Consider the following 20,465-nt stretch of genomic DNA (forward strand, 5'->3'; position numbering starts at 1 on the left):
CATTAATAATATGTTTATAAAATAATATGTTTTATCAATATTATTCAAATATATATATAGTGTACTTAATATACCTTCTTTCATTAATGCTACAATAAAGTATATAAATAATATTATTAATCACGAATATGTAAATATATATGTGTTTAAAGTATTATTTATAGTTATAATAAATGTAAATTCATAAATATATAAGAAAATATATTAGAATAATCATATTTAACCGAGTTTTTTCGGGCTTCTAATTGGGCCGGACCAAAGACCGGGACGGGCCGAAACCCGGGCTTTTAACCGGCCCGGGCCGGGCCGGGTTTTTCCTAAAAATATATGGCCCGTCGAGGCACTAAGGTCGGGCCGGGACCGGGCCGGGCTTGACCGGAGTTTGACCGGATCGGGCCGGGCCAGATTTTCGGACCCGGGCTTTTTGTGCATCTACGGTAGAAGAGTGAGCGCAATTAGATAACTCAAATATTTAATCAAGAATTTATATGTTGTGTCCAAAGTTTTGGTTTGATTCTCGTTCACCTCCAAAATTTGTTAAAATATATATTTATTCGTAAGACGTATAAGTTAGGTATTAAAAAAATAGTAATTAGAAGAACTAAAATGGAAGAAAAAAAAGAGCATGTTATATAAATTAAACAATCTCCATACATAAATCTTGCCATTGGCACCCAAAACATGGTATAGTCAAGCCAGCAGCACCCATTAAACCTAAACAATTGAACAAGTAGAGACTAGAACTATTGACTTTGAAAATTAAAGTTGAAAGACTAGTTAAAAACGTGTACGTATGGATAAGATTAATATATACAAGAGAAGTACAACCAGCTGCTACGAATTGGAAGCCCAGGGCTACAACACTAATTGAATAATGAAAAACATGCATATCTCGCACCTTTATTTCTCAAATAGCTGGGTCAATCACCAAAATTATAACAACTTCACACCTAGTGTTCACATAATCACCTGCGAATAAAATATACGCAAGTCTTTATTTTTAGCTATATATGAATTCAAATTGTGTCAATATACGTTGTCCATTTTTACTCATCTAGATGCTTCAAATTTTGTCAGCAGGAACGTTATAGTTGGCATTATACTAGGCGCATTTTGTAATAAAATTATATAGCTAGTTATGTAGAACAAAATCCGTCATAAATTTTAAATTAAGTATTAAGTACCGCTAATGTACATTCATCAAGAAAAATACTCCAACATCACAATTGTAATTAACACAAGACGTACAGAAAATACATAATACTTATGGATCAATTCAAGTGTACTAAGAATAGCTTGTTACTTGCAGTCTGAAGTAATAACGTTGGTACTAAGATTAGAGAGTGATTACTCAACACAATTTCTACCGACCATAGCTGCAATCGGTAATATCTTGTTGATGTTGATATATAGTTAATATTCAAGATTATAAGGGATGATGGCAAAATGCATTAGCTTCTTCAATCCTAGAACTGAAAACTAGATTGAGGGGAATATTTCATAGTTTAAAACCCAGCTTGATGGCTGGTGTTTTATTAACACCTTGGAAATGGAGATTTTGCCCACATATGTCGATGATTAATTAGATAGCAGGCTCTTTAATAAATAAAGGCAAGCATGTTTCTTGTCTGAAGATCTTCAGGATGAATATCCCAAAATCGCTTTGTTTGAAATTGCATTTTCAGTAATCCACCCTATTTCACAGCTTCTATACCTATAAATATCGTATATGCACTGCTGATCCTTTGTCTCTTTCTGGATCCAGATCCAGATACAACCTAGCATAGATATATTAACATTTACACCAACTTAACACTTGCAATTGTCCAACTTTGGCAAGAAAAAGAAAGAACAAATATATTGAAGAAAACCAATTATGTATTAGGCCGACAGTACCATGATTTTACTCAGTGGCTGTAAACATGCTATCCAGAATATGCTGTATGTACATGCTAGTGTTTACGAATGGCTAATATGTATATGCTAGTTTGTCTAGATAGCTATATAACTCAAGTTGTGATTCTCAGACCTCCATGTAATAATTTATTTGATTGCAACTTTGCAGTAACTTATCAGGAAAAGCACGTTGGCATTAAACAATAGTGACAAAGGGAGGAAGTACGAAAAAATATAATAAAAATCACATTCAAGGAAAGTATTCACAAGACAAATTTCAGATCTGCTAATATTGACTATTGACTCCAACAATTAGTATAGACAGCAATCCCAATAATACATGACAAGTCAACATAACGATGGAAATTATTATAATGTAAATAAGGATAATCACCTGAAGAGTCTCTGCATTAGCGAACAGTTCTTCAGCAGAACAGGAAGATGAGGACTGAACATAACTTCATAGTTTGCAATGGCGGAAAGCCTTGGACCTCTGTCGTTTTACAAGTCGAACCCTATAATCTCAAACACAGGCCATATACATGGGAAAAGTGGCAGACAAAGAGGGAAGGATGACAAGGAAGACATTCAGTGAGCACTGAGCACAAGCAGTACCTAGTAAAGAACATTTGAAGTATTAAGGTGCGGTATGAGTTTTCTTTTTGCCCAGTGAAACCTCCAATAAAACTTCTCAATAAAGGATGACCGTAAAGGAATGTCATCGGCACAGGCAGAAACTAATTCTGATTAAGGAATATAATTTTTCTTTTAAGTTTACAACATCTTATGGGGTATGCAGCAAAAACCGTGTTTTGGGAGAAAAATCAATAAATTAATAATCAATGTCTAATGGAATTACATGTCACAACAAATTACAAAGATACCATTGCACAAATTTGAATAATTACAGTATCATGGGATTGAACACTGTAGGAGGGGGTAATTGCATATGACCACCGGCTCTCACAGATCCTACCCACAATAGCTGAGAAGCTGCAGTAACTCGACATGATTATGTTGCATGTAAGCACCTACGAAAGGGATAGCTGCTTTCTTCCTATGCTTACCTCCAACCAGATCAGTACAATTGGTTTTGTTTGTTGTCTCTTTTAAGTTGAACCTTCAACTTCTTACCACTTAACTGGAAACCATTCATCGTCTTAATGGCAGATTGAGCAGCTACTGGTGAGTCATAACTTACAAATCCTGCTATGAAAGGCTAGTTAGAAGCAAGTTACATACTTCAAGCTCCAAAAATATAATTTAAATTTCATACCAAAACATTTGCTCACTCCAGTTGCTTTGTCAACAAAAACTTTGGCACTTACGACCCTACCAAAAGCCTGAAATGAACTAGCAAGCTCTTGATCACCAAATTCTTGAGGAATATGATAGATAAATAAATTAGCACCAGGTGGGCCTGCATATGCTTAACATACTTTATCAACTAGATATAGGTAACAATACATAAATATAAAACTATTAACATTAGACTAGTAAACACAACCTTCTAGTTGACCCCCTGAACTGGTGGCCACACTGGGGACACTTGATGATGCTGCCTGATGATTGTTTGCAGCAGGTGTTATAGGACCCCTAGGACCACATAAGGGCCTATTACTCATTATTCCCCCAGAGTATGCCAAAGGATATTGAACTCCAGTCACCGCCGGATAAGCGGAACCCAGATAACCTGCTCGTGGCATGGAATAATTTCTTGGGGCCATTCTAGGGGAGAATTCAGGTGTAGATCCACGCACTGCACTTCCCTGGTTGACTGATGATAGCACGTTATGAAATGTGTTTTGATTCTGCAATGGAGGCAGGCGATGCGGCATTGGTCCATAAGTTCCAGGAGCCTACTAAGACAACAAATGTTCATCAAATTGCACTTCCAATCATTGACAATGTCGACACAAGACCAAGAATCAACAATGAAAACCTGGGGCACTGAAAAGAGTTACGAACATTTTGAAATGTAGCTTATGGCTTTGGACGAGGACCTAGCAGATTAGTACACTTTATCAAAACAGGACTCGGAAAAAATGGAATTAGACATTTCCCCTCTTTCCTCTTTGACTTTTTAAACCATTGTAAATTTGTAATTTTCTTCTTACATTATTCCAATTTCTCGCTTTTATTCTCCGATGAACAATTAGTCAAATACATATTTTTCCTTTATTTACAAAATGTTTCTAGTAAACTACAAGCATATCTTTATTTGTATCTTGTAAATATTATAATCGTAGATCCCCTTCCAATGACTACTAGTATTACGATCATTCATCACTGTAAAAAACGTTCCAGTGTTGTAAATACTAACATGTGTGGACTCGGTTACTGACTGGAAAGTTATGCCAATAGTATCTTTAAAGAATAAGCATAAATTAATACACACACTACATAATTAAGTTGTCAACTCATGGTCAGGAGAGTTTTTAATCCATTCCATTATCTTGGTAAATAGTGCAGTCCCCTATTAGCTTGGATTTTCATCCCATTCTAATCCCCACCAAGTTATTCAAAACAACAAGGGATTACTTTTTCGAGGATCAATATTCATTTTCAATGATAAATCCTAGCAAATAAACATCAAACCAAATGCGAGAACACCCAAAAAACAGACCTGGTATCCATATCCATTGTACGGGGACATATATCCCATTGGCAAGGCTCCAAATAATGATTGATGATGTGGAGAGTCGGCGTTTGCCATATTGAGAGGCTGTGATTGAGCCTTCTGAGCCCTCCGAGCTAGTCTCTCCTTCTCAGTATCTGCCCATTTTACAACTAAAGGAATGGTTGAGCCCTAAAAAACAAGTGACGAAAATGAGTTATTTATCTCAACTCTAAGTCACAACAAAAGCAATGAATGGAAGGAGGGTAGAGCGGTGCTAATATCACTATATTAGACAAGACTTTGTAGAATAAATATATACTGGAGTAAAAAAATTTCACACTGCCCACCATTTGAGTAACATTACTGGAAGACACTAAATATATCTACAGTTTCTAACTAGACATATAGCTATAAAAATTGACTTTAAAGCTAAATAATCTATTTTTTTGCGAAATTTCGATTAACCCGGACTGAGTTTTCTTCTTTCTATTTAATTATTTACTTAAAAACATGTATCAGTTACAATTTACCTTGAAATGAATTTCAATAATACTTAAAAGAAGCAAAGTGCAAACTCATAACAGTTGATTAAAAGACACTCAAGGCAAACCTCCATTCTGTGGTTCCCATTTAGGGCCTCTATGGCTGCAAGTGCTTGTTCTTTTGTCTCATATTTCAGAAAAGCACAGCCTATATTGACAAAACAGATATCCAATTAAAACTCTAAGAGCATTTGGGAACAATCAGCAATCAGGTAATAAAATAAGTAATGGAGTTAATTCTGTGAAAGTATCACTACTGTTACAATAATTGAAGATACTTGCCAACCGTACCTTTGTTCGTCTGCTGAGACCCTCGCAGAATTTGCAAGTCTTTTATGTCTCCATATGGTGAAAACAAGTCAGAAACTTCAAGCTCGGTCACATTTTTTGGAAGCATACCGACAAAGAGCTTGTGTTCTGGTCAGAGAAAAACATAAAACTTTCAGCCTTCCTAATTAAATGTTAAATGTATGTTTAAAATATAAATTAGTACACATGAGGTTGCAGATTCTGACATACCTAATCTTTCCAACTCTCCATCTGCATACTTCACTTGCAGTGGGCTAGCTGCCTGTAAAGCACATAATAGTATATCCTTTAACATTTGGAGAAGTTGAAAAGTGTTTAAAGCTATATAAATGTAATTCAAAATTATAATGACAAGGATGCATTGAAAATAGGAAAAAATCCTTATAAGTAATGACACCACAAGTTAATGAACATAATCATAAGTAGAATTTATTTAATTTTTTTTAAAAGCATGGCACCAAAATTTAACTAAATCATATTTACTTAGGGGGCGTTTGGATCATTAGTTGGAATGGGAAACGGGAAGAATATTAGGGGTATGGGAATGAGGGTTAATGGGAATGACATGGTACCCAAGGGGTAAGTAGGGAATGATTTACCAATTTAATGGGAATGAGTTTCTCATTCCCAATCACCAAATTGCTAATCCAAACACTTATACATAGGATTGAGGTTCCGATTCTCGTTAACCAGACGCATTAACCATAAACCAAACGCCCCCTTGGTAATCAGGAAATATGTCATAAAAAATGGAAACCAAGTTTCCAAAGTCCAAACTACCAAATTTGTAAGTTATTTAACAACATTGTCATGAAATTGGGTATATCTCGATATATCATTTTATTTGAATCTGGAAATTACTTCCAATGTTCACATTGAGTAACAAAGACTTCATTTATTTTCAATTAGAATGAATTCTACTTTCAATTTCACTCAAATAACTTAACAAATTCAGTTAAATTAATTGTTCAATTTCAGCACTCTCTAAAAACCGAGAAATTCAACTTTCACAACTTAGTTGAGTCCAAACTTAAACACATTCCGCAATTGCAAATCATAATTCAACTTAAACACATTTAAAAAATAGCAGTATAAGATCCGAAAACTACTTACACCAGGAAGCGTTTTCGTGTTGTGCAACGCGTTCACCGCCTTGTCAGCTTCTTCTCTAGACGGACACATGACAAAACAACACCCTAACAAGCACCAAATTAAACAACACAAAATTACAATTAACAACACTAATTTGGTACATTATGTTCAAAATCAACTTAATACTCCGAAATAAACAATTAAATAGTTAAATAAACAAATAAAAATGATTAAAACCTCGAGAAGCACGCGTGATTTTGTCTTTGATGATGTTGACTTGGTCAACGAGAGCAAATTGTTGGAACAATTCGAGAAGCTGCGTCTCTGTCATTTGCTTGGGGACTTGGCCTACGAACAGCTTCACGCTCTCTTCGCCGTGTCTCCTTCCATCCGCCATTGCTGCTATATGTATGTAAGTATGTATGTATGTATGTATAGTTTTGTTAAACTCTCTGTGTTGATCGCTTCAGCTTTCTCTCTCTACAACTTTCTCTCTCTAAAACTACTGCTAGTTGAGTTTTTATGGAAAAATAAATTGAAAAATTGAAGCACTACTTGGGGAAAGTGGGGGTTCTTTTAATGCTGAAGTCTTTTCTTTAATTTTTTTTTTTTAATTAAGTCTTTCGATTCCTAAATTAATTAAGCAACTTTTCCGAGCCATTTTTATTTTTACATAATAAAAATTGATACAGAACAGTTTACATGAATTATTTAGTTGAAAAGATATTGACATTATGTATCTTAAAATTTGAAAATTTTAAGAAAATCATAAACATCAAAAAATAGCCACTATGACATGAACGTAGGGTCTCGTATATTCAAAATGCAAACATAAAATTAATTTATTTAGAATTCGTGTTCATTTATTTTTATTTTCGTGTCGTGTTTCGTGTAAAATTAAATATTAATTTTAACATAAATAAATAAATAAATTAACGTAAATATTGGATTTTAGATAAAGAGTTAATTTCAATTTGTAACCCCTATCTTTTATTAAATAACAAAACTATATACTTACTTTCAAAAATGCAGTTTGCAACCCCTAACTTTCAACATCAGATACAATACCTTTAAACATTTTGTTAAAAATATTTATATTTTCGAGGGTAAAATTAAAATTCAACAAAATATTTAACAATAATATTAATTTTTCAAAATTAAACTGAAAAATTGAATTTCAAATTATAAAAATAATATTAATGTCAATTATTTTATATTTTACTCAGTATAATTTTTGAAAATTTAAAATATAGATATATTTAGAATCTTTATGATTATACATATAAACATATATCTTACTTGATAAATATATTTTAAGTATTTTACATTATAACTAATTTAGAGTATTACTAATAGAAAATAACTATAATTTTTTCATGTAAAAAATATATTAAAACAATTTTATTAATATTAACATCTCAATTCCAATTTTATAACTGAAAATTGTGAAGGAATGCATGTTATCGTTGATATTGGAAGTTAAACTTTGCAAACTGTGTTTTGCAAAATATGTATACAGTTTTAATTTTAAATGAAAGATCGGGGTTGCAAAGTACAATTAACTCGTAGATAAAAGATATACAAAATTATATGAAACATATACATTTAAATAATTTATACTTGAAACATTACAAAGCTATACATTATTTTTGAAGTATCTATTGTAAATATACATATTTATATTTATTTATAATAAGTATTAATATTTAATTATAAATATATTTATTTCGTGTATCTCATGTCGTGTCGTTGTACCCAAAGAGGAAACACAAAATTGACAGAAAATCTTAGTTGTGTACCTCGTGTCATGTAACGGTAAACACAAAATTGACGCAACATTTCGGTCTTCTAATTCGTGTCGTGTACCTTTCCGTCTCGTGCACTCAAAATACAAACACTAAATTTTCGTATCATATTCATGTTGTGTGAAAAATTGTCAGATCTACCGGAAACCGACCTTGCTCTCGTAATGTAATAATATATATTGTGATACAAAATAACCAAATGTACATATTTAATGTCTTATGATGAACTTAAACTAATAATAAACTGAGTGAGACCTGTGTCATTTTCTAGTAATGTTTCAGTATACAAATTGTATAATTATGAAATTTCAGTTTGTGTAAGTTTTATTATAAGATAAAGTATAGAGTCCTTAATAATTTATTTAAAGTATACGAAAAATATCGCTTGAATCAGTTTATGCACAATGATTATTTAAGTTGCTTAATATAATGTGACAAATCTATGAGTACGAAGATATGTTAATGTTTGTTGTAGGTAATTTATATTGGTATAAAGTAATTGAAACATTTTGCATAAGGAATCGACAACGGGTAAGTCTAGCTTTAGCGTACTCGTGTTAAATTGTTTTACAATATTATTAAGTTAATGGCAACATCATAACAAATATAAGTATGTTTATTGTTTATATATATGCATGATTTATGTATTTTAGAATACTAGTTGATAACCAGTGCGAAGTACGGTCCGTGTTAACTTATTTAAATAATTTTAAAAATCATAATAGTATAAGTGTCATGTCAAAATTTCTAATTTTTACTCAGAAAACCCAACCCAAACAGTTGAGTACGATATTTGTGTTATGATTATAATAATAAGATTATAATTATTATACGATTTCGAAAAAATTATTATTTCTTTAAAATATACTATTGAGTCATATGCGAAATTTGATTATTGAGTTGAAATCAATATAAGAAATGCAATTTTAAAACAGATAACATGATACATATAATATTATAAGTCACATATAATTAAAGGAGGAATAAAAATTATACATTTAGAGTTACAATAAATTCAAAAAGGGGTGAAATCAAAAGTTATTAAAACCAAAAACGTATAATATATTGAATTAGCAATACATAAGAGAATTAGGAACACAAAGGTTAAGACAAAATGGTGAAACAAAAATAAAAGCAAACTTAATAGAATCATAAGATATGTAGAAGTATAAGATAAAAAAAATTAACCAAATTTAATAGAGTCATAAGACATGTAGAAATATAAGATATACATACAGGAATAAAGGGTGTAACCAAAAGTTTTAGTATAATTAAAAGACATACAAAAGTAGAATTATAAGGTATACATGAATGAATAAATTAATGAATAAGTGAAACCAAAAGTTGGTGGTACCAAAAATTGGTGAAACCAAAATTAATACTTGTACCACTAAAAAGGGGGTTCGCTTATTAATAAAAGTTATTAATGTGATCGTGTGTGACCTTGTTGATATAAGTTAGTTCTTGGGACTAATATTGCGTTATTTTAATCGTTGTCGAGTTTTGTGATTTCAACCTTTTTTCATATGTTAATTCAATAATTATATATATATATAGCTTTTCCAAACAATTTTTTTAGTGTTGTTGGAATAGGACCATTGAATGTGGAATCAAGCAGCTGCCCAGGTAGGCTCACATGTAGCTTTACCAAAAAATACGATTTATGATTTCACGGAGGATGAATTCGTCCACACCATCGGTAAAGTTTGGAAGATCATGACTGATCCTGAAAGGGATGAAAGAAAAAATAGCATGTCGGATCAACGAAGAATTCTAAGAATATTTCATTCTTTTCGGATCGGTACAAATCGTTGTGTTCATTTTTAAAACAAAATAAAATGAATTCAATTTTAAGTTGGGTCGGATGAATAGGACTGAATATATGGGATTATGGTTCAATGACCTTACAACTCGATCTAAAATCAGCCAATAACTATGTAGAGTAAGCCACACAAGAGTAAACGTGCTCTAGCAGTTAGGGGTGTGCATTCCGTTCGGTTAACCGATAACCGTACCGAATAACCGAAATAATTTCGGTTCGGTTAACCAAACTTTATATTTCGGTTTGGTTTTCGGTAGAATAATTTGCAAAATTCGGTTTTTCGGTAATTCGATTATTAACCGCGGTTAACCGAAAACCCGAATTAATAACCGAATTATTTATAAAATATAAATATATATTTTATTATATTAATAATAATAATAATAATGGAATAAAATATATACTTGTTGAAATTGATGAAAGACAAAACAGATAGTCCGGGGTTGAGCATATGCACACTGGACAGTAAATATATACACACAGCACACAAAAACCAAATTAGTATTCTCGACTCTTTGGCCCTTGCTGCAGCAGGGGAATTAATGGTCAGGTAATGGAGCAGCAGGCCAGCAACACAGTGTGAGCAGAGCAGCATTTCACTCTTTCTGTAGTTTATGATTTTTTTTTGCAACTTTCGACATTTTTTCTGAAATTCGGTTTTAAATTTCGATTTCCGGTTATAACCGAATTATTTAGTTCGGTTTCGGTTTAAAACCGAATATAATTCGGTTCGGTTTTCGGTAGGATTTTTTCCCCTATTTCGGTTTCGGTTAACCGAAAAAAAATTCGGTTTCGGTTTCGGTTAACCGAATGCACACCCCTACTACCAGTGATGTATTAGTTATGTGTAAATGAAACAAAAAATAAAAAAGAATTAAAAAGTCTTATAACAATATATGATATTACAATTTTACCAAATTTAGTTTTTAATTAAACTAATGAATAAATAAAAAGATAACCTCTAATAATGTTTATAATTCAAATATAATAAATAAAGAGAAATGTCATTTGAAAAACGTAACATAAATTAAAATAATAATACTAAATAATATATTATCAACTTCAATTAGTACTAAAATTTTAATACCATTTAATTAAAATGCTATTTTAGAAAAATATAAACTTTTTTAAAAGATATATATTTTATATTTTATAGAACATCCACAAGTATAAATCTAGTCTACACTATGCTAAAATAAAGTACAAAGTAGGTCAAATGTCACTCTCTCCTTAAAAGAGTACACTTGTCAATCTCTCAATTAATCTAGATATATAATTTTAATTTAGTTGACATGTTAATCACACCAACAATCTATCTTATCCTACTAATTCTCATTCTTCGTTCTTTTTCAATTCATAACCCTTTTCAAAAAAATATTTCAACATTTTTTGAAAAATACCTATAAAATCTAAATTTTACCTTATATATATTTTATATATCAAGTGACCCTCACTACTTATAATTAAGCATTCTACAGCTATCCATTTATCTATTTTATACTCAAAATTATTTATATATATCAAGTGATGCTACTTACTAAAAGTTAAAAATGAACATATTATGATTCATTTATCTTTTTTTTTGTTATGCAAGACATGTCTTAACATAACAAGACTAAGTTATATTGACAATCCTAAGATTTAGTTGACTTGTAGTTTTATGTATTTTGTAATGGTATTTCTTGAGTCAATAAAATTGTTTAAATAGACTAGACTGAAGTATTTTTCAGTAAACAACCAACAAGTTAGTAATAAATCTCTGGAAGAAGATCAAACCTGATCATGACTCAAAATGAAGATAAACTGCTTTGTGAAAAATAAAGTTGTAGATTGAAAAATATTCTAAGTCAAATGTCAAGAAGTCACAGATCAAGAAATGTCAAGAAGTATAACGAGAAGTCAATTTGGCCTGGAGAGAAGTCTCTTTACTTGTAGAGAAGTCTCTTTTCTTGTAGAGAAGTTATTTTGACCTATAGAGAGGTGGAGGTGTCGACAAGTCAATCTGGCATGTAGAGAATTGGAGATATCGATAAGTCAAAATACATGTAGAGAAGTAAAGATATCGATAAGTCAAAATACATGTAGAGAAGTAGATATCGACAAATCAAAATACATGTAGAGAAGTGGAGATATTGACAAGTCAAAATACATGTAGAGAAGTGGAAATATTGATAAGTGAAAATACATGTAGAGAAGTGAAGATATCGACAAGCCATTCTACATCTCAATACAGACATCTCTATACACTTTGAAGTTCTCGATAACAGCTTTAATTACAGAATGCATCTATCCCAAAGATTCAAGATTATCTGTCAACAAAACAATTTATCAATAAAAATGAAAAGTCTACAAATGCTGCTTGAAGAATGCAAGATCAAGGGCCAAGATGAACTGGATAAAGGAGGATCACAGACCTAGAAGATTGTATACAAATTTGTTGCACTTAAAATAAAATTAGACAAAAGGACTTTAAGAAATATGTTAGTCTATTTTAGTGCAATGTCTGTAAACGGTACATTTTAATCTATAAAACATGTCACGGGTCCTTAGTTCCAAAAGTAAAAAAACAGTCTAAGATTTTCTTGTATTCTCTCAAGAGAAGTAGCCGAGTTCTTAAACATTTAAGAACACGGATTTGTAGCACAAAATATTTTATTTAATATAAATATCAAGTAAGTTTTGATTATTATTTTTTGTGTCTTTAACAACTAATTAATTATCACTGATTTTTTTTATTTAGGGGTCATTTGTTAAATCTGAACAATAATTTCTGAATGATTAAAATTCTGAACGAATGATTAATCTGAATGCTGAACAAGTAAGGTCGTTTGTTAAATTTAATATAAAAAATTCTGAGGTAAAATTAATAAATTTTAAATTTAAATTAATTTAGCTCATAGTTTATTAGACTATATAGCATTGTTTCCATTTAGTTTACTAATTTATTGTCATAAATTAATTTAAGTAATTCATAATAATACTATAAATTTCACAATTCGTTTATTAAAAATAAAGAATTTGATTAAATTATACTACTAATCATATGCTCATCTAAGTAGGTGAAATATGCCTGGAAAAAAATTAGGTGAAATATTAAATTAATAATATAAATACACAAAGTTACTTACATAATTGTTAAATTTTTCCAAAATGTCATTTTAATGTTACTTAACATAATTAAATTGTAATTTTTAATAATGTGTGAAAGAAGATATGATTTTTTTAATAAAACGTCAAAAGTGATTGTTAAATATAAAAGCATTAAAATAACAAAGTAATAATAATGAAACAGTTTTTAGTAAAGTTGATTAAAGTTGATTGCAACATATAACTTACAGAATAAAAGTGTCTTCCAGCCTCCAGGAATGGTTCGCCTAGAAATTTTAGCATGACTCGTCCAGAAGTCTGTTCAGATATTTAGGAATTGTCCAGCAAAATAAATATTAATCAAACAGTCTGAACAAATAAATAGGAATCGTCCAGTTCAGTTGGGTTCATTCCCCCATTAACAAATGGGCCCTTAGTCTGTTGAGTTCCATAGCCTAAAGAAAAACTTAAATTTCTAAGGTTTTAAAAGAAGAAAAATCAAGAAACACACATTCCCCCCTGTAGCACAAACTATTTCTTAAACATTTAAGAACACGGATTTGTAGCACAAAATATTTTATTTTTAATATAAATATCAAGTAAGTTTTGATTATTATTTTTTGTGTCTTTAACAACTAATTAATTATCACTGCAAATTTTTATTTAGTCTGTTGAGTTCTATAGCCTAAACAAAAACTCAAATTTCTAAAGTTTTAAAAGAAGAAAAATCAAGAAACATACATTCCCCATGTATGTGCATTTCATACCTAATAAGTGGTACTAGAGCAAAATCTGAAAGTAAACAGATTAGATCTTGGAAGTATGAGTGCACAAAAACTTAGCATTATATCAAGATTCTTGTCTTTGACAAAGGAAACTACACTCTATAAAAGAAGAAGATGATGTTGTTCATTAGGATTGCTCATCCACTGTATCTTGAGATTCTCAAGCATGGACCCTTCATTCCTATGATGAGGGTTCCTAAAGCAACATAAGATGATATTGTAATTATAGCTCATTATCCTCCAAAATATCCATCTACATACACTGGGATAGAGAAAGAGAAAATTTCACTTGACAGTGGCTTGTAACTCATTTTAATTGAGTCTCTTGATAATGTTATGTATAACAACATTATCAGCTGTGAGTCAGCCAAGAAATCTGGGAGAAGATAAAGATCTTGTTTGAAGGTACTGAGGAAGTGAGGTCAAACTAAAGAAGAATTATGATCTCACAATATGAGGGTTTTATGGCTAAAACAAAAGAAAGAATTACTGTGGTGTTTGAGAGGTTCAACAAACTGGTAAATGACTTGCAGTTGCATGATAAGTTCTATGATGCTGAGGAGGTCAACCTGAAGTTTCTGCTCACTCTTCCTGAACATTTGAAATAAAATATCTCTGCAATAAAAGAAGGAAGAGATCTAGGCAGAATAACTTTGGTGGTTTTATATAGAGTTCTTAAAACCTACGAACCGGAGATGATGCATGGAAAATCATTAAAGCTGAATCAAGGACATATTATTGATGTGTCAAGTGCCTTGATAGCTAATGATCATTAAATGATTGAAAATGAAACTGAATCTCAGATTCAATTTGTACAGCCTATTGAGTAGAAAAACAAGGAACCTAAAAAATAAGTCATTTTGGAGTTGGAAGAGGATGAATATTACACTCTTGATGAGTTGGATGAAATGGATCAATCTATGGCCTACCTGGGAAGAAAGTCTTCAAACATAAGAGTCAAGAATCCCAAGTACTTTAAGGGGAAAAATCAACCCCCTACAACAATAACTGAAAAGGAAAATCCCAGACAAACACAATTGGCAAAGGTGGCTACAAGTCAGGATATGTGGACAGGTCTAAGATTAGATGTTATAACTGTGATGAGTTTGGTCACTTTGCCACGGAATGCAGGAAGCCAAAGAAGGTGAAGAAAGATAAGGCATACTTGAAGTTTGAAGCTAAGTATGAAGCACTTTTGAAGAAATAACAGGAAAAAACTTATATTGTTACGGGAAAAAGTTAGGATGACACCGATGATGAAGATGACAATGAAGAATATTGAAACCATGCTATTATAGCCTTTGAGGAAGGAGATTCATCTGCATCAAAGTCTGAGGAACCTTTTTTAACCACTATTGATTTAGATGCCTCTCAATTTAAAGAAACTATAGAAAAGATGAGCATGGAAAATTTTCACATTCACACAAGCATGGGGGCTGCCACTGAGGAAATGAATAGATTGTTAAAAGTGAATGAAAAACTGGAAATAGAGAAACAAGAGCTAGAACTACAGCTTGTAAGCCTAGAGTCTGTTAGGAAAGAAAATGAATATTTATAGAACAAGTTGAAATGTGCAGAGGAGATAGAGGCTGTACTAAGAGAAAAGATTGAAAACAATGAATTAAAACTTAAGTCATTTATAAATGCTTCTGAATTAGTTAGCCAATATCATGAAAAGAACAAACCTTGTGAAAATGTTGCAATTGGGCTGGACTATGAGGCTAGCGCATCTCGAAAGAAAAATCAAATTGATAAAGGCAAAAAAAGTTTGAACAAGGATGTTCATGTTGTGCTTCAAAAGGTCAGTTATAATGACTAGGATTTTCGTGTATTATATTATTTGAATAAAATATAAATTATGTGGGTTATGTGCAAATTATGTGAATTAGTGAAGGAATATTTAAAAATATATTATTCCAATTTGACGAGTCAGTACAGGACTTAAGATATGAAATGTGGTTAATAATCGAGTTGAAGTGAGTCGGGCCGTCAGTTGGGACGCGACCCGTAAAAAATGATTAGATAAAAAGCAGAATTAATAATATAATTGGGAAAAAACTTAAGTAAAGTATGTGAAAAATATGTGATGTATTTGTTCATATGATTATTTGATTAAGAGTATATGAAGCTGTAATATTACTTGAATTATCGATTGGTCGGTAAATAGAAAAAATAATTATAAATAAAGTTTAAATAAGAAAATGTGCAGATGTGAGATTCGATTGATTGAGATATGTGGATATATGTTGGTTGACCCTCATTTGATTGATGGTGTGATTGTTAGATAAAATTGATGATATCGGAATTTACCTATCATAGTTTGTCATCAGAGTTTGTTACTGGAAGTTATCAAAGTTTATGAAGACTATCTGTATTTGACAGATCAGAGTTTAATATTAGAGTTTGTCTATCAGCATTTGTCGAGACTGATTTTCAGAAATTAATTGATTTTATTTAGAAGACTTTAATTTACAAAGATATGCCGATGTAGGACCAATCAATAGATGGATATTTATTAGGATTCCTTATTCACTTGTAACATATCTTCTAGATTGATTATGTAACTGTGCAGTATATAAGTACAAATTAGGTTAACACTTAATGTCGTCGAGCATTGATTTATCATACACATAACCTAGAAGCTCTCAAGGATATCTGTTCATCCTTTGAGAGAGTATTGTAATCAATTTTTATTCATTAATATAAAAATTGTTCATTCTTTTGAGTTCTTTAATTCAATTTGATTGTTTAACTGTATTCATTCCCTCTACAGTTGATTTAAGGCCTAACAATTGGTACCAGAGCTTGTTGTTAATACACAAACAGTTCAAGATCCTTCAAATAATCATTAATGGCAGACAAAGAAACTCAACAAAATCCCCCACCACCACGATCCACAAACCAAATCAGCCATAACATGAGCAGATATGAGGCTATCATTATTTCAATCCTGAATATTCATGAATATCTAATCTGGAAAGTCAAGATGACCATGTGTCTGGAAGCAACAGATCCTGAATATCTGAACATGATTTATGTTGGTCCTCATAGTCCCATGAAATTGGTTGTTGATGTTCCTGGTTAAGAAGAAAAGATGGTTGGCAAGGATAAAAATGATTATACTCCCGGGGATCTTTCATCAGTTATGAAAGATGCAAAAGTTAGACATCTTTTGCATAGCAGTCTTGACATTGTCAAGTCCAATAGGGTGATTGGATGCAAAACTGCCAAGAAAATTTGGGACACTTTGGAGGTCAAGTGTCAAGGCACTACTGCTATCAAGAAGAACAAAAGGACAATTCTCACTCAGGAGTATGGACACTTTGACTCAAAAGCTTATAAGTCCTTAATTAAAATCTATGACAGATTTCAGAAAATGATGAATGACTTGTCACTGGTTGACAAAGAATATGATCCAAAATATTCTTACTTGAAGTTTCTTTTTGCACTACCTGAAAAGTGGGACTTATAAGCCACATCAATAAGGGACAACTATGATCTTAATGAGACATCCCTGGATGAAATTTATGGGATGCTGAAAACTCATGAATTGGAGATGGAGTGAAGAAACAAGAGGAAAGGTCCTAGAGCAAGATAGGTTGCACTAAGGGTTGAAGAAAAGCCAAGGGAGAAAGCTGGGAGAAAGAGCCATTCTAAAGGAAAGGCTATGATTGCAAAGTATGATACTGAGTAATCAAATGCTGATGATGGCTCAAACTCTGATAACGACTCAGACTCTAAAAGTGATCATGATGATGATGAGAATATTATACAAATAGCTGCTCTATTGGTTAAAAACTTCAAGAAGATGGCCTACAAAGACTTCAAGAAAGAAAAAAAGTTTTCCAGGATAGGTTCTAGTTCCTCAAACTCTAATAGGAGGAACTACAAAAAGAAATATGGTTAGAAGTATGCAAGGACTGAGAAAATTGACAAGTCAAAGATAAAGTGTTACAATTGTGATGGAGTTGGACACTTTGCAGCTGACTGCAGAAAGCCAAAAGCTGAAAGAAACGGAGCCTTGATCACAAAGAAGAAGAATTGGGATGATACATCAGAATCTGATGAGGGTGTCAACTATACTCTCATGGAAAATGTTGATAGTGAACTTGAGACTACTGAGATGAAGGTACCTCAAACAACTTTTGCTTTTGATACTGATATTATCTGTGAACTAAGGCTATTTCTTAAAACACTACATGTTAGTTATAGGGATCAAACACTTGAAAATGCTAGGATCATAATGAAAACTCTGACTTAGAGAAATGATCACCTAGAAGCTGAGTTGGTTTTCATTTTAGAAACTCAGAAATAAAGAGATGATGCTTTGTATATTAAAGATAAATTATTAGAAAAGCATGCTTATCTTGAAAAGAACTAGCTAAAGAAAGAGAAATTATAAAGCTTTGAACTAATTCTGGAAAATCAACTCATAGTTTAACATCATATGGCTATTGGGGATCATGATTAGGTTATGCTGATAATACTAATTCTGAGAAAGCAAATGAAAAAGAAACCGAGAAGATTAAACTGATAGATGCTGATAAGAAAGTAAAACTGAATTAGTCTCAGTTAAAACCTGTTAAGTTCAATTTAAGTGTTGATGCCGCTAAGTCAGTAAATGAAATAGGTTCAACCTCAGCACCGAAGTCAAACTTAAAAACTGATAAGTGTGAACAAGTTCACACCAAGTCAGTAAATGTTGGTTTAATGACTCATAAATAGCTTAAGCAAAAGCTGAAGAAAGTAAAAATGAAAAATAAAGGGAAACAACCTAGAAAGAACATAATTGGAAAAGTAGGTGTTAATAAGGAAAATAAATATAAACTCATTCCTAATGCACCTACAAAGGCTTGTTTGAATTGTGGTAGTACTAATCATCTTAATGTTGCTTGCAGGAAGAATAAAGAAATAAACAGTTCCTCCTAAATCAGAGTTTATGATTAGAACAGTTAGATATAAATCACGGAATCCATGTTTTCATTGCGGTAGTGTTTGGAATTTATTTTACACATGTTATGTTACGCCCTCCAAACCCGGGGTATAAGTCTGGGGTTACTAGCTAATCACCAAACCTGTACAATCTGATTAACAATTAATAAAGAAATGAAATTAAACCCCTTTAACACTAACCAGGATCTTTTTAGGTTGAAGTATGAAAACAAGAACCACTAACTACTTTTATTACAAACCAACATTCAAAATCTCACAAACTCTCTTTATTACAAACCATTGTCTAATTCATTTTAAACTAAGTTCAACTTTTATTCAAACACACACACTATCAATCAACACTCCACCTGTTCGGGCAACTCAAATCTTTCTTCCTGGATTGGGATCAACACCTTGGGTATGAGAGGATCCCGAGGCTTGACCCGCGTCTTTACCACTCGAGTCCTGATGGGTTTTATATTCCTTCTTAACTGAAAACAATAAGGTGAATAACAACAAAATGGGTGAGCCAAAAATTGCTCAACAAGTCCACAAAATATAAACAGTGTTAAAGCATTTTAAATGAATCCGCCATCCCGGGTATATCTGCAAAGATATAACCCCACGAGAATAGAAAGAAGGCCATTACTGGCGAGTACAAATGAACTAAACTGGACACAAGTTTGCATCTATATTCTGTTGATCAGTCAGAATATAATGCAGATCCATATCTAAATATATAGATCTAGTCGGGTACCCAGGCACTACGGCCCACGTCGAGGCACCAGTCATCCCGGTCCTCAGGATTAAGTCACACTCAATCCCAAAATATCATTATCCAGTCCATCGCTTAGCAACCGGAACAATCGGTAAACTTTGACATATTCTAATCACCAGAATATATCAATCTCAATGTATCATCAATGGAATATGAACCAAGTATCCAAAAAAACGGAGAAATCAAGAATCGAAATGAAATATGAACAAAGGAATAGCAAGTGTGTATCAGTGATTAAGAACAATAATCAAAAGAGTGTAAATGTGATAAGCATTTGAATCAATATCACTATTCTGAAAGTAGAATAGGGGAAAAACTTGCCTTCTGCGCGACTCACTGCAATTAGATCACTTTCGTCTATCACCTTGGACTAATACCGACTCAACTTGCCTGGCTGGCTTAGCTTCTGCTGGCAAAACAGACTGGTTAAGTCACGTCGTACTTCATTTGTATCTTGAATCGACTTCACACCGTTCCTAACATCTACCCATGCGCTTATGACTGACTCATATATTACTTACCAGCAATTAAGACTCAATTAACCACGTAATACACATAAGCATATAGGCACATAATCATTTTTATAGTTAAAATAATTTTTAGAACCAAAATCGACTCGATGATCGCTCAACTGATCGTTATCTGACTCATTTCCCATTTTTCCGGAATTTTTCGGACTCGTCTCGGCACGCATTATGACTGATAATCAAACAAGTAACAAAATCAACTAATTTTTAGAAGAAATTAAGCTTTGATATTATTTTTAATGAAAAGAATTCAATTTTCTGAGTCAACAG

At 32.0% G+C, this 20,465-nt stretch overlaps 1 protein-coding gene across 1 annotated transcript; it reads right to left on the reverse strand.

The window, feature by feature from the left end:
* Nucleotides 1–607: 607 nt before the first annotated feature.
* LOC141708564 (RNA-binding protein BRN1-like) lies at nucleotides 608–7,001 on the reverse strand. Its single transcript, XM_074512248.1, has 10 exons — nucleotides 6,697–7,001; nucleotides 6,481–6,563; nucleotides 5,578–5,629; nucleotides 5,350–5,475; nucleotides 5,127–5,206; nucleotides 4,523–4,705; nucleotides 3,404–3,755; nucleotides 3,173–3,316; nucleotides 2,291–3,102; nucleotides 608–969 (listed from the first exon to the last, which is right to left on the reverse strand). Exons 1-9 carry the CDS (start codon nucleotides 6,854–6,856, stop codon nucleotides 2,975–2,977), a joined length of 1,308 nt encoding a protein of 435 aa, XP_074368349.1. The 5' UTR covers nucleotides 6,857–7,001; the 3' UTR covers nucleotides 608–969; nucleotides 2,291–2,974.
* Between the last annotated feature and the right edge of the window lie 13,464 nt (nucleotides 7,002–20,465).

The sequence above is a fragment of the Apium graveolens genome, chromosome 2 (assembly GCF_009905375.1).
Source record: "Apium graveolens cultivar Ventura chromosome 2, ASM990537v1, whole genome shotgun sequence".
NCBI classification, from domain to species: Eukaryota; Viridiplantae; Streptophyta; class Magnoliopsida; order Apiales; family Apiaceae; genus Apium; species Apium graveolens.